This window comes from Pelecanus crispus, chromosome 6, assembly GCF_030463565.1.
Source record: "Pelecanus crispus isolate bPelCri1 chromosome 6, bPelCri1.pri, whole genome shotgun sequence".
Classification (NCBI taxonomy): Eukaryota; Metazoa; Chordata; class Aves; order Pelecaniformes; family Pelecanidae; genus Pelecanus; species Pelecanus crispus.
In genome coordinates, this window is record NC_134648.1 from 21,595,946 (window position 1) to 21,608,663 (window position 12,718).

Here is a 12,718-nt window from a genome sequence, read left to right on the forward strand (position 1 = left end):
GGTTTAAGGTTGCATGCAGGCGGGGATTGAAGGCAGAAAGTTCTGGCCTCCTTTTGATTAGATCTTTGCTGCATTAGCAAATGCATCAGATGCAGACTGGGTCTAGAGTGGCCTTTGCTGGCACAGTCTGTACCAGCTTCCAGGGTTTCTGGAGTGGGACTGGCAAGCCTGGGGAGGAGGGTGGAGTGATTTAGCTGTCCGGGGCGGGGGTGTGGGGTGTGTGTGTCTAATCCCTGTGCAGTGGTGTTGCAGGCTGCATTGAATGGCAACCAGCCAGGGCAACCGTGAGCTCGTCTTCCCGCTACCCACTGTGTTTCGTGTGGCTTCACCAGAGCTTGCAGATGATGGCTGTTGATGAGTATCTGACCCTGGGGGTGACTTCAGTGGGCAGGGGTTGCAGTCCAGTGAGGGTGGATTTCTGTTTAAACGTTTGGGGTTTTGTAATCTTCCTGAGTTAAAGTTCCTCTTTCTTGGCGGAGTTGGAGCAGAAATTTAAGGGGGGAAGTGGAGGGGGATGAATTTTCTCCTGCTGAAGGGCCACAGTAAGTGCACGGTGCAGCAAAGTGTGGTTTGCTTGTCCTGACCCTGATCGTCATTCCCGGTTAGCACCTTTCATGATAGCATCTTGTGCTCCCCTGTGGGGCATGCCAGCTTCATCTCATGGGAGCAGGAGTGCCTCTTCTGCAGTCTTTCTCCATCCTGCAATGGCCAGCACAGCAGGAGGCATCCTTAGCTGGAGGACAGGCAGAGGGTGTGGATGTGCCACCATCTCAAACCTGCCCTGTGGTTTGAGGTTTAACGCAGCCTTGAGGGTGAAGACATGGAGCTAACAGGGTATTTGGGGGGGCTGGGGCTTCTTCCCTGCTCCCATGGGCATTGACATCCAAACCACATTGGACAAGGCTTTCAAATCTATCTAATGATTTTGGATAGCCAGCTTGAGATAAGGCAAATCCAAGACAGTGCTGAGCACTTCTGGAAAACCAGACCTCTTAAATTGGTTACTTCAGGGTTTACTTTTTACAGCCTGTACCTGTGTTTTCTTATCAGTAACACTCCCTTACCTCTTGAGGTTTGCTCAGGGAATGTGTGAAGTTTGCATCCGGACTGTCGGGCTGAAGGATTGCAGCATATCACAGGATAAACATAGTTTTGTATTCAGTCTGATGGGTTATTTTGTCCATTTGAAAGTAACCTTCATTACTAGTGGAGAGTATTAGGTTAAATAGCTCTGGATGCTGCAGTTCCGTGCTGTGCTTTTAGACCAAGTTTCATGGTTTTAGGTGAGGCTATCTCACATTTGAGACCCCAAAACATTGGACCATAAAAGCAAAAGAAAGACAGTGGATCCTGGAGGCATGGTAGGGGGTGACAGAGTGAAATACCTGTAATTTTCTCTGGCCAGATTCCCAGGGTAGTCAGTGTGCTGGGTGGGAAGAAGGTAAGAAAGCCCTTGACCCTTAGGGCACATGGGCCATTCCACTATCTCCCCATTTCCAGGCCAGGCTCGCCGGGGGTGGTATGTCTGAGAGCTTGAGATGAGAGACCAGGGTGGTCCTGGAGCAGAATACCCTGTGGTGGCAATTTCACAGACAATTTCATAAAGCTACATTAAAAACATGTTGCATCTCTGATGGTGGCTTGCTGGTTTTCACCCCAAGGAGTGAGGGGTCGCTTTTTGCCATCTAGAATAGCAGTGAAGTAGGTTTACCTTGTCCCATCCTCAATCCCTACTGAAGTCAAGCAACTTCAAAGATGGTTAAAACCTTAAAGGGTGTGTCCCTTCACCTCTGCCTTGCAGAATTAGGTGTCTCTGTATTACAACATGCCAGATCCCAAACCTTGGTGTCTCTGCCTCGCAGCATTTGGGTGTTTCTGGGGCATGCAAGAAACATCGGGAATGCTCAATACCTGAGAAATGAGGCTGTGCTTTGCAGATTTCTGCCTTTCCTGGCAGAAAAGGGGGGCTGACCGCTCAGCCCCACTGCAGAGCAGGTGGCAACAGGGAGGGACCCCCTCTCCTAACGCAGTGGCCATGTTTCTCCTTGCAGGTGGTGGTGCTCCTGGAAGTCCTGAGCTGGGGTTGGCTGGAAGATGACCGAATATAAGCTGGTGGTGGTGGGAGCCGGTGGTGTTGGGAAGAGTGCTTTGACGATACAGCTCATTCAGAACCATTTCGTTGATGAGTATGACCCCACGATAGAGGTAAGCAGCTCTGGGCATGGGGTCTGTCTGTCTGCGTGCTTTCCTCTTGCTCTTCTCCACCTTGTCTCCAACGCAGAGCATGCTCAGCTTGGTCTCAAGTCTGAACTTGAGCAAGGATGTTCCTCTGCTTTGCAGAGCTATTCTGAGTTGCTACGTGTGCGCTCAGAGGTTGCAGTGACTGACTTGTGCCTCCTGCAAAGGACAGCGGTGTCGGCTGAAGAGAGACGGTGAGGGAGGCAGCAGAAGCAGGCAGAGACGGGCAGGGGCTCAGAGGCAGCACAAAAGTCTTCCTTTCTGATGAGACGACAGCGTAGGGAGGGGTTAAAGGTTTGGGATTGAAGAGCCTTTTTGTGCCTGTGCTTCCATTTCTCCTCCTGTGAAATCAGAGTAAATATATTGAGCTCTTGTGCAGGATGTTTTGAGATTTACTGATGAAATGGGTTTTATTGGAGGTTGGTCATATTATGTATGTCCTGCAGTTTGAGTGAGACATGCCGAGCAGCTGAACCATTGTAGTTCCCAGAGTGCTGCCTCTGGTCCGTCATGAGGAGTTAAAGGTTGATGTATGGGTCTCATAGTCAGTGTGGATGGTAGCACTGGCCTGTCTAGCTCAGCACCCAGCCTGGAGAAGCAGGCAGGGACCCTTTGATCCTCCAGGCTGTGCAGAGAGGAGGGATCCACTCTTCAATATCCATTACACTTTTTTTTTTTTTTACTTTTTAAAAACATATTCCATCCTCCAACTGCTTTCACCATTGCTAGTGAGATGCTGTCTCCCCCTGCATGACTTATACCTTCGTTTGGGGGAGATAGAGGCAGCAGCCACTGCTCTGCACAAGGAGTAAGTCCACCCTAGGAAGGCAAATTACAGCTCTGTCACGCCTCTTGGACAATAACCTCCCTGTCTGCAGTCCTAAAGGATTCTCTAGCAGATGTGTATAGATGCAGCTGTGGTTGCTGCAGTTATTATTATCATAATGGCCAAAAGGCCTCAGCTGGGATCAGAAATCTATTCTGGTAGGTGTTGTATGTGTGGTCCCCACCCTGAAGAGCTTACAACTTAAATAAACAAGTAAGACAAGGCTTGGTAGAAAGGCATAAGTAGTCTTACAATGCTACAGATGGGAAGGAGAGAAGGCACTTAAAAGCACGTGCTATTACATCATTTGGCCAAGGTCACCTAGAAAGTCCGCGGCAGAGACTGGAATTTAATTTAAGGGCTCCTGAGTCTCAGTGCTGCACCTTGCTTATGGATGCTGTTGCCTTTTTCCCCAGCTCCTCGCCCGTTATGTGCCTGTAGAATCGTATGCTTTTCTTAGAAACCTGTTACAGGTTGTTTTCGGCAAAAGAGCTGCTGATGGAGAGCAACCTCCCTGGGGAGACATCTTGCATGGATGAATCCTCTCTTGGACCTTAGGGTGGGCAGAGGCAGCTCTGACTCAGTGGTGTGTTGGGTTTTGTCATCCTATTTTTTTTGTCTCCAGCTGCCTGCCCCCTGTATGTACCCTGCAGGGAATTTTCTCCATGTAAACAGGCAGCGGGGAATGTAAACCTTGCATGGCATTTCCCAGCACACCCTCCTCGCCCTGTCTGCTCCTGCCATGTCCCAGGAGACGCCTGCTCTCCTCCACTGTTCCCCCTAGCCCTACTCTGCTCGTCTCCTCCTTTTCTCTTTCTAAAGCAGCCACAAACTGCTCTTTACCCCTCTCGCCCGGTGTTTTTCCACCTGCAGTTCCCACCAGCCCTGATGCCTTTGCGGCTCCCTTGGTCATGCCCTGCATTCCCCCCCGCCCTGGCTATCTTCTCACTCGTTCCAGGGTGACTCCTTTTAATTATGCTTCATTTTATGGTAGGGATATAGGACGCACAGAAAGTTACCTGCCAGCCATCTGAATGTGACCAACAAACCACCTCCTGTGACTAAGCTCCTCTGGATCATGCCCAGGAGCTGACTCTATTCAGCTGGCTAACAAACAGCACAGCAATGCTGAAATGAGCTGGTTAAAAGGGAAAAAAAAAAAAGAGTATACATGTATGGAGCAAAGGCTTTACCTGTCACTTAAATGAATTGGGTGCTGGCTGTGCTGCAAAGGGGGATGCAAGCGGGTCAGGGTGCACTGAGAAGATGCTTCCCAGGGCAGGAGGAGAAATGAGTTTGTCCCCTGTCTGGGGCAGAGACCCCAAATGAGTGCCTGCTCCCCTCCTGCCCTCCTGATTCACTAGTGCAAATGTCTGGCTTTGCAACTCAACGCTGGCCGATCTGCTACAGCATGCACTTGCATGCCTGTTCTTAGGTTGCTGAGGAGTCTTAAGGCCTGTATTTTGGGAACAGGAGGGCCAAGGCACCACGAAATTTATGCTGCTGGCAGTGTCCCATGGTGAATGAGCGGGGATGGAGTAAAGACTCAGACTGTTGAGAAATTCTTTGGTTTGTCTTCCAGCTTTTAGCAGTCAGGCTTCCCAAGCCTCTGATCATATCCTGACTGTAGCATTTAACAAATGGACCTCTTGGCCTGGTCCCCCCAGCACACCTGGGGTGCTCCCAGCATTTGCCTGGGAACCTGAGTCTGAACCCCAAGTGGATGTTGTTTCTGCTGCCTGGTACTTCACAGCTGGGTCTGGCCACTTTCCCTTGTGCAAGAAGTTGGGGTAGGACATGGAGGGGACTGCAGAGGGGTATTGAGGCTGCAGGGTGCTGGTGGCAGCTACCCCTGCACCAGCAGCCAGGTCACTTGGCAGTGTGGCAGGGATGGCTGAGCCGCCATCCTGAGCATCCCAGGGCGGTTCAAATGAAGCTCTGACACAAAGCAAGGGTGGGGAGAGCTTGTCCCCTTCCTTTGAGGAGCGGGGTGCAAAGCATCCTCTGCAAGACTGTTAATGCTTTCGCTTCGTTAGTGAGCTGGCTGGCCTTATGGGCAGCCTGTTGATGACCTGAGCCAAAGTGTGGGATCACTTCTCAGTAGGTGTGCTGTCTGCTGGTGAAACCTCCTGTAATTGGGGACTTGGCAATTAATTGTGAACATGTGGGCCGAGAGGCTGGTCTTCTGGATACAAGCCAGGGCGGAGGGGTGGGAGGATGCTCTGCTGGGCAGAGCAGACACTGGGATCCCTTTTGCCAGCCCCTGCCAGGCACTGGGACCCTGGAGGTGGAACCGTTGCTCTTCTGCCTTGCACCAAGGAGGCTCCAGATACATTATTTATTAGAAATGGGAGCACATCCCTGCAGGGCAGCCTGCCAGTTGCCTTCAGAGCAGTTGGCTGGAAGCCAGCCCATCACTCCACACTTATCCCTGGTGGGACAGCTTCCTTTTTGGGAAGACATGGCAAAGATGGTTGTGGCAGAGCAGATCTCATCTCCTCTGATTTCACAGCCCGCTCCACAAGGTGAGGAAAGACTTTAATTAGCCCCAGTACATGACGTTGTTGTAGTAATGAACCAAAGGGTGGCAGCCGCGTTGGCCCCATTCCCTTTCTGTGCCGCTGCTGGTCCTGTTGGTGACCTTTGCTGTGTCAGCTGTTTGTCTGCAGACCTGCAAAGCTCATCTGATAACATTGTTATGGTCGTTGGGAAGACCAACAGACATTTGAATTGATTTTAAACTGCAGTCATAGTCTCTGTGAGTGGCTGCAAAGTGTGTCATGGTCACATTGCTGACTTGCACCTCTCTCATACCTTTAGTTTTGGCTTACTTCTCTTGCTGAGAGTTGAGAATGCTGTGCCATACCTGGGGGATGGCTGTTGGAGAGGGATGAGGCTGTTCCTCTGTTTGGGGGCTGCCCCGGCAGCATCCCTGCTGATGAGACCAGGCATGGGGGAGAGGCATGGTGGGGTGGAGCAGTGGTTTGAGGAGCCTGCCTTGAAAATGAAACCTTTTGAGGGATGCCCTGGGTGATTTCCAGGCCTTCTCACATCTGCGATAAGTTGCGGTTGCCTCTGCTGCAGCGAAAACCCCCAACTTCAAAGGACCTGCCTGGATAGTGCTTACCTCTCCTGGAGGCCTCTGGGCACAGACTGGTTGTGGGAAACACCCTCCTCATAGTGTGATGCATTTTTTTTTTTCTCTCATGTTTGAAGAAGGGGTTTACCATCAAGCCCAGTTTGCAGCCTTACTGGTGGCATATTGCCTCTGGTGCCTGATCTGAGATGCATTGGAGGTGCTAGATTTCGAGGTGATCTTAAACACCTTCCAGCCCCGCAGATCGCAGGTGGTGGCTGGAAGCCCTGGCTGGCCAGAGCTGCCTTTCCTAGGTGTCCCCTTCCAGCCCCCAGGCAGGGTGGCAGCAGAAGGGATTAGCCAGGACTAAATAAAGCTTAGGAAAATAGTTTTCAAGGGCTATGTGGTGTGGTAGAGACAAAGCTGCCCCTGGTCTGCCAGAGGCAGGGCTGGAAATGGGGAGAGCAAGCCAGGGGCTGTCTTCTCTGTGGCTCTGCCAGAGAGGGGGAAACCTGCTCAGCTGCTCCCTTTTTCCTTTTTTTTTTTCCTTCTTTTTCCTTTCCCTCCCATTTTTGAAACAGATTGAGTTGGCTATTTAATGGGAGCTAAAGCCAGGCAGAGCGTGACCTGGCATCTTTCCAGGGATGCACTTGCTGCATCCCTTTGCTTGGCCAGACCCAAGCCCTCCCTTAACGCATCCTCCTCCCTTTCTCTCCCTCTCCTGGCCTGCAGGATTCCTACAGAAAGCAAGTTGTCATCGATGGAGAGACCTGCTTGTTAGACATCTTGGATACTGCGGGGCAAGAGGAGTACAGTGCCATGAGAGACCAGTACATGAGAACAGGGGAAGGATTCCTTTGCGTCTTTGCCATCAACAACACCAAGTCCTTTGAAGACATTCACCAGTACAGGTCAGTATCCTGGGAAGGGCCCCTTCCCTCTTGCCCTGTGCAAAGAGGAGGCCTTGCCACTGCACCCTCCTGCCCTCCCTTTTAGATCAGGCCCTGCGGTGGAAGTGCTGGCTGCCAGCAAAGACAATTAGCTCAAGTGGCCATTCCCCAGGGAAGAGAAGGAGCAGACGGCTAATGTCAGTGACTCCAATAAAACCCATCCGAAGGGATTGCTTGTGGCCTTTGGGGACTCGGTAATGTAATGTTCAAGTGTTTATGGTGACTAAAGGGAGAGCTGGTCCTCTATGACCCCCCTCCCTTCCCTCCCTAATTCATGGAATTGCTTTGTTAGTGTAATCGATCTCAGTGACTTCTGCTGGGCCCGGGAACTGGGAGAGGAGGCTGGGAAAGGCAGGGAGGGCTGCTTCCCCCACTGGTAGCCATTGCGGCAAGGCTGCGGTCTGCTGTCCGCCCGTGCGTGGGGAGAGGCAGTCGTGGCCTGTTGGAGCTTGGTTTCAACCAGGGCAAAGACAGAGCAGGAGGAGAGTCAGAGCCCTGGTGAGGTGACTTGCCCAAGAGTATGTACTGGGGGGCAGTGGCAGAGCAGGGACTCTATCCTGGCATGGTCCTGCTTTGGCTGCACCCAGGTTACCCATCCTGCTTCTCCCCACTGCTGCTGTTACCCCTGCAGAGCTGGAGAACCAAAGAGATGATATAAATGCAATGGGAGTCTTCTGTCATTACCCCAATGCTAGCTTAGGGAGGGATCTCTGCTTTATGCCTTTTCTTGAGGCTTGGCTATGATGGGAGGCATTTGCAGAGGATGCAGATGCCTGTCCCTCTGCCTGTCCCTGCTCTGTCCACTGCCCATCAAGGGACTGTGTACCCCAGTCCCTCATCATAGACCCGGGTCCCAGATAATTCTGTAGCTCTGAGCACAGGCACAGCCCCCTTCCTTGCTCCGTACAGAGGCGCTGCTCCAAGCTGTCGAGATGTCTCAGTCTTTGGCTAGCAGGCATGTTCAGTGTAATAACTATATGGTTGGACTAATTTGGCTTGTTTTAGCTGAACTGGAGGACAAAGGATGGGATTTTGCTAAAGCACCTGAGGGATTCAGCAGCATTCATCCTTGTGCTGGGACTGGTGCCTGTGAATCACTTGCAGGATGGCTCGATTTCAAGCCCTGGTTTTAATCATGATGTAAATCATTGGCTTTCATCTTGTTTTGCCTGTGCTCTTTGTGTTTGCACTTTTAAAAGAATATTCCCCAGAGAAACACTGGCTCTCCCTGGTTAGTAACCATTAGGAGGTATCTCTTTTCAGCTAAGTGTAGCCCGTGCACTAAATTTAGTACTTGTGTTTGCTGATCATGATGTTATATGGAACATTTAAGTGGCTTTATGGAATATCATACATACAGTCAGACTTCATTTCTATGTTCTACTACCTTACAAAAAGATGAGTGATTTTTTTTTGTGTGTGATAAATGTCCAGCTGCTTTTGGATGGAAATTTGAATTCGATTAAAATGTAGAAATCAGCATTTTAAATAATGCTTTTATTAGTTAAATGAAACCATGTTAAATGTCCTGGATGCATGAGCAAGAAAAAAAAAAGCTGCTTTGCAACTGAAGTTAAATGATTTATTAAGCAAAGGAAGTTATTATCTGTCAGGAGGGAATTGAATGGATTGTCTAGTCATAATGGCCTTTAAGATTTTTTTTAGAAGTGGTAGGTCTCATCCTCGCCCACCTAGTTTCAAATCTGAGGTTGGAATAAAGAAGTGAGCATTACAGCTTTCTTGCTTCCCAGTTGGTTTCTCAACTTTGAGTGACCTGAACTAAACTGAAAGGAAGCAAATAATGCCTGTGCATCTGCAGAAAAGGTTACAGCTGCCAAAAGCTGGTTTATCAGCTCAGCAAATTCTGGTTGCAGGTGTGGGTTGTTTTTTTTTGTTGTTGTTTTGTTTTTTTTAAGTCTGCATTCAGGGGGATTACTTGATCTAAAATGTTGGAAATAACACAGGTAACTGCTTGACAAATCACTTCTATTTAGCTTAAACAATCTTAAACTCATGTCTTCATATAGATTGTCATAATTTCAAGTTGTGTTTTGTAAATAGTTGCATTTAAAGAGCAGAAGTATGTTTAGCTTTTGTTTCCAGAAGTGCACTAGCTACTTTGCTGTTTACTCACTTATGTGCCATGGTCATTTACATTCTCCTGAAAGCCCAACACAAGGCACTTGGCAGGAACTAAGTGTAGCTGTTAGTTCTTGATGAAGAAGCTGGTGGGGAGTGTCTTGGAGCTGCCCCCTGATGCCTTTTCTCCCTTCTCTTTGGCACCTCTTACTCTTGCAGGGAGCAGATCAAGAGGGTGAAAGACTCAGATGATGTTCCCATGGTGCTGGTGGGAAATAAATGTGATCTACCAGCCCGGACAGTGGAGACCCGGCAAGCGCAGGACCTGGCCCGGAGTTACGGGATCCCCTACATAGAAACATCTGCCAAAACCAGACAGGTAGGAGGAGGGTTTTAAACAAAATCTTTTTTCTCTTCTCTTTTTTCTCCAGTGTTGTCCTGGAGAGGCAGGAACAGGCAGACACCATTGGGTGCAAGGGTTGGGGTTAGTTGCTTTCTCAAGGCTAAACGCTCCATCAGGATGTTCCCTCCCCTGTCCAGGCTTGAGCCTCCAATCTGGAGAATTGTGTAATTCATGCTCTGGCAGCAGTGAAGGGAAGATGCCTTCTCAAGGCTTTCTCCAAGGCTCTGGAATAACCCCACTAGTCACTGCAGGTCAGTTAAGCTTAGGGGACTCAGCTAACCTCATCCATGGTCTATTTTAGCAGACCTACAGGCAGAGTATACCAGTGCTGGAAGGACCATGCGGGGATCCCAGAGCACAAAGGTGGAAATGGAGCAGCTGATACCTTCAGTGGTCTAGTGTTGGCTTTTCTCTTGGGTGGTAGACGTCATTCAGGCTGCTGAAAGCTGATGAATCTCAAGGACTTAAGAGCTCCTTGGCCTCGTGGTTGCTCATTCAATCTTGCTCTCTGGTCAGGAGCCACACTGAGATTCCTGTTAGTCTTCCCAGCTTGGTTTCGTGCCTTTAACTCTGCAGTCTGCACTGCTGGAGCAGAGCCCTCTCTTCTCTCCACTGTCCCCTCTTGAAGTGGGCAGCTGCTTCAAGTAATGCTTTTCTTCCAGGGTGTTGAAGATGCCTTCTACACCTTGGTGCGGGAAATCCGTCAGCACAAGCTGCGCAAGCTGAATCCCCCAGATGAGAGCGGCCCTGGCTGCATGAACTGTAAATGTGTGATATCGTGACTATGGTGAGTTTTGGAAGCAGGAGATGGGGTGCAGTGGGGTTATGTTGGAAGCAGGAGAGGGGGTGCAGCAGGGATATATTGGAAGCAGGGCAGGAGGTGACAGCAGATGCACTTGTCTGCAAGCAAGTGCAGCAGAAACAATTTCAGCAACTGGTAGTTTTTAATGAAACACCTTTTTGACTGAAATAGCATTTTTCTGTCAAAACATAGGTAAGTCAAAATTCCCACTTCCCTGAGGAAGTGTGTAGGAGGAAAGGGTTGTTTATTTTTCCCCCTCATTTTGTGGGACAAAATTCTACAGAACTGAATGAAAAAAAAAAATACATGTGTGTTTGTGCTTTCCCTGGGAAAGCTCCTTCCTATGCTGCCCCTCTGAAAGAGGAGTTAAGCTGGTGTTGAAGGTGTGTGGCTTACTGTGCATTCACCAGACTGGCCCTAGAAGAGTTCAGATGAAGAGCTGGATGAGCACATTGCCTCCTAATGCACTTGTGTAAATTGCCTTGTCCTAAAGCTTCAGAGCAGACCTGTCTCACTGTGAAAGTCCTGTATTCTTCAGAAGAGTTTTCTGCATTAGATATATCCCCTGGGATATTTGGAACTGATGCAATGTTGAGAATTAGCCATAAGGGGGCTGTTTTGCTTTTATAAATTGTGTGTGCTGGAGCCAGAAACAGTGTTTTCCAGATTGTCTGTGTTCACCTGCCTGTTTTTCTTCTTTTTCTTTCCTTGTTGTTTTTTTTTTTAATGATGAGTTTATTTAAATCATTGCAATCCTGCTGGATAGCAGCGAGGGAGAGCTCCTATTGGTGTCCCTGTGTGAGCTGGGTGGCCTTAAGCCAAACGCCTGGGAACATCTGGCTGTGTAACCAGCTCCTTCTATGGCAGAAGTGGAGAGGCAGTTGGGGATGAGTACATCTAAGGACATCTGGGACTGGGGTGTGGGAGAAAAGCCTGCACGAACATTGCCCTTAATGTCTTTTGGGGAGTCTCCCAAGCACCCGGACTGGCCCTTCACCCCTTTACACAACTGCTGGAGTCCTAAAGAGAAGCGCATTGTGTACAGAAATGGTGCTAAGAGGGTCTCGCTGAAGGTGGAGGTGGGCAGCTGGTTTTCCTCCCATCGCTTTTTGAGCCAAAGGCTGTGAGTGCAGCAGAGCTCTTCCCTGGGGGGAAAAAAAAAAACCCAAATGCTGGCAGTGTTTGCTTCCTATGAGAAAAAAACCACCCGAGCACCCCACCCCTTTGCTCCCAGCTGAGGCATGCGAGGTCTCCTGGGGACCGAGCTGAATGCTGTGCCCAGCACACTTATCACTGCTAAGGGAGGTGGTTTTCCAGATGTTCAGGTCCTCCAGATGTTCAGGAGCATTTCCTCCGGATGGGGATGTGAGCTCGGGGCTCGTTTCCTGCTCTGGCTCACAGCTGACAGCATGGGCTCAGTGGATACTGCTGCTCCCCTACACCGACTGCCAGGAAGCCTGGTCCCTGTCACAGCCCAGTGGCCAGTGTTGGCATGGGCAGTGCCTTCAAAAAGAGGGGCAAGAAGGGGTGGGAAGGAGTCTCTTGGAAACACTCCCCTCTGTTAAGAGAGCATGCCCTGTGAGTTGCCCACATCTTTTTCTGCTCAGGCAGAAACTGGAAACCAGACATCCCAGCTTATTCTAGCTGCAGTGGCCAAGAGCAGAGAGGGAGGAACATCAGGGCACAAAAGGAGAAGCAAAGCAAGGACATGCTGGATTTTGGGGAGGAGAAGGGTGGTTGTGTGGCCAGGGAGCCAGGAAGATTCGGCTGCATTTACTCTGGAATCACTTTGTGGTTCCCATCATCTCCTGGAGGAGAGAGAAAGATCTCACCAAACAGTGCCCCTTCCCACAATGAGGTTTGGGCAGAGCAGAAGGTCTGGTGAGATGCCCGAGGTTCACCCACCACTCCACAGACTATTTTGCTTGTTTACTTCAGCACACATGCAGATGCTTTGCTGAGCCAGGTCCAGACCTCCAAGACCTGTGTAGCCCTTTGCTTTCCCTCTGTGGTCACTAGCAGGGTCATCCTGAAATGTGAAGGGTGGGTAATGGAAACAGCCCTCGCTGGTTCTGACAGCAAATGGGTGCTAATGAGCGTCCTCTTCTGGTTTCAGCTGACTGGACCGTGTCTTGGAGAGGATCCCACTGTGCAGAGCGCAAGGAAAGAGGTGAAGCGAAGGAAGAAGCAAACGGATTCGGGGAGGAGTATAGGGGGAGGGGGAGAGGAAGAGGAGGAGGAAGAGGACAGGGGGCATGAGCCCCTCCAAGGACTATCTCGCACTTCACCCAAGCCTGCAGCAAATGACTTTTTTTTCTTCTTTTTCTTTCCCCATCCCCTCCTC

General features: G+C 50.0%; 1 protein-coding gene across 1 annotated transcript; it reads left to right on the forward strand.

Moving 5' to 3' along the window:
* The first annotated feature begins 2,069 nt into the window (after nucleotides 1-2,069).
* Nucleotides 2,070-12,514, forward strand: HRAS (HRas proto-oncogene, GTPase). The gene is made up of 5 exons (XM_009486254.2): nucleotides 2,070-2,205; nucleotides 6,873-7,051; nucleotides 9,389-9,548; nucleotides 10,235-10,359; nucleotides 12,491-12,514. Exons 1-4 carry the CDS (start codon nucleotides 2,095-2,097, stop codon nucleotides 10,352-10,354), a joined length of 570 nt encoding a protein of 189 aa, XP_009484529.1. The 5' UTR covers nucleotides 2,070-2,094; the 3' UTR covers nucleotides 10,355-10,359; nucleotides 12,491-12,514.
* The last annotated feature ends 204 nt before the right edge of the window (nucleotides 12,515-12,718 follow it).

Excerpts from the sequence above, each read along its gene's own strand:
- HRAS (XM_009486254.2), top strand. The coding sequence starts at position 2,095 with ATGACCGAATATAAGCTGGTGGTGGTGGGAGCCGGTGGTGTTGGGAAG. Across the intron at positions 2,206-6,872 it reads AGTATGACCCCACGATAGAG|GATTCCTACAGAAAGCAAGT; the intron begins GTAAGCAGCTCT and ends CCTGGCCTGCAG. Across the intron at positions 9,549-10,234 it reads CATCTGCCAAAACCAGACAG|GGTGTTGAAGATGCCTTCTA; the intron begins GTAGGAGGAGGG and ends CTTTTCTTCCAG.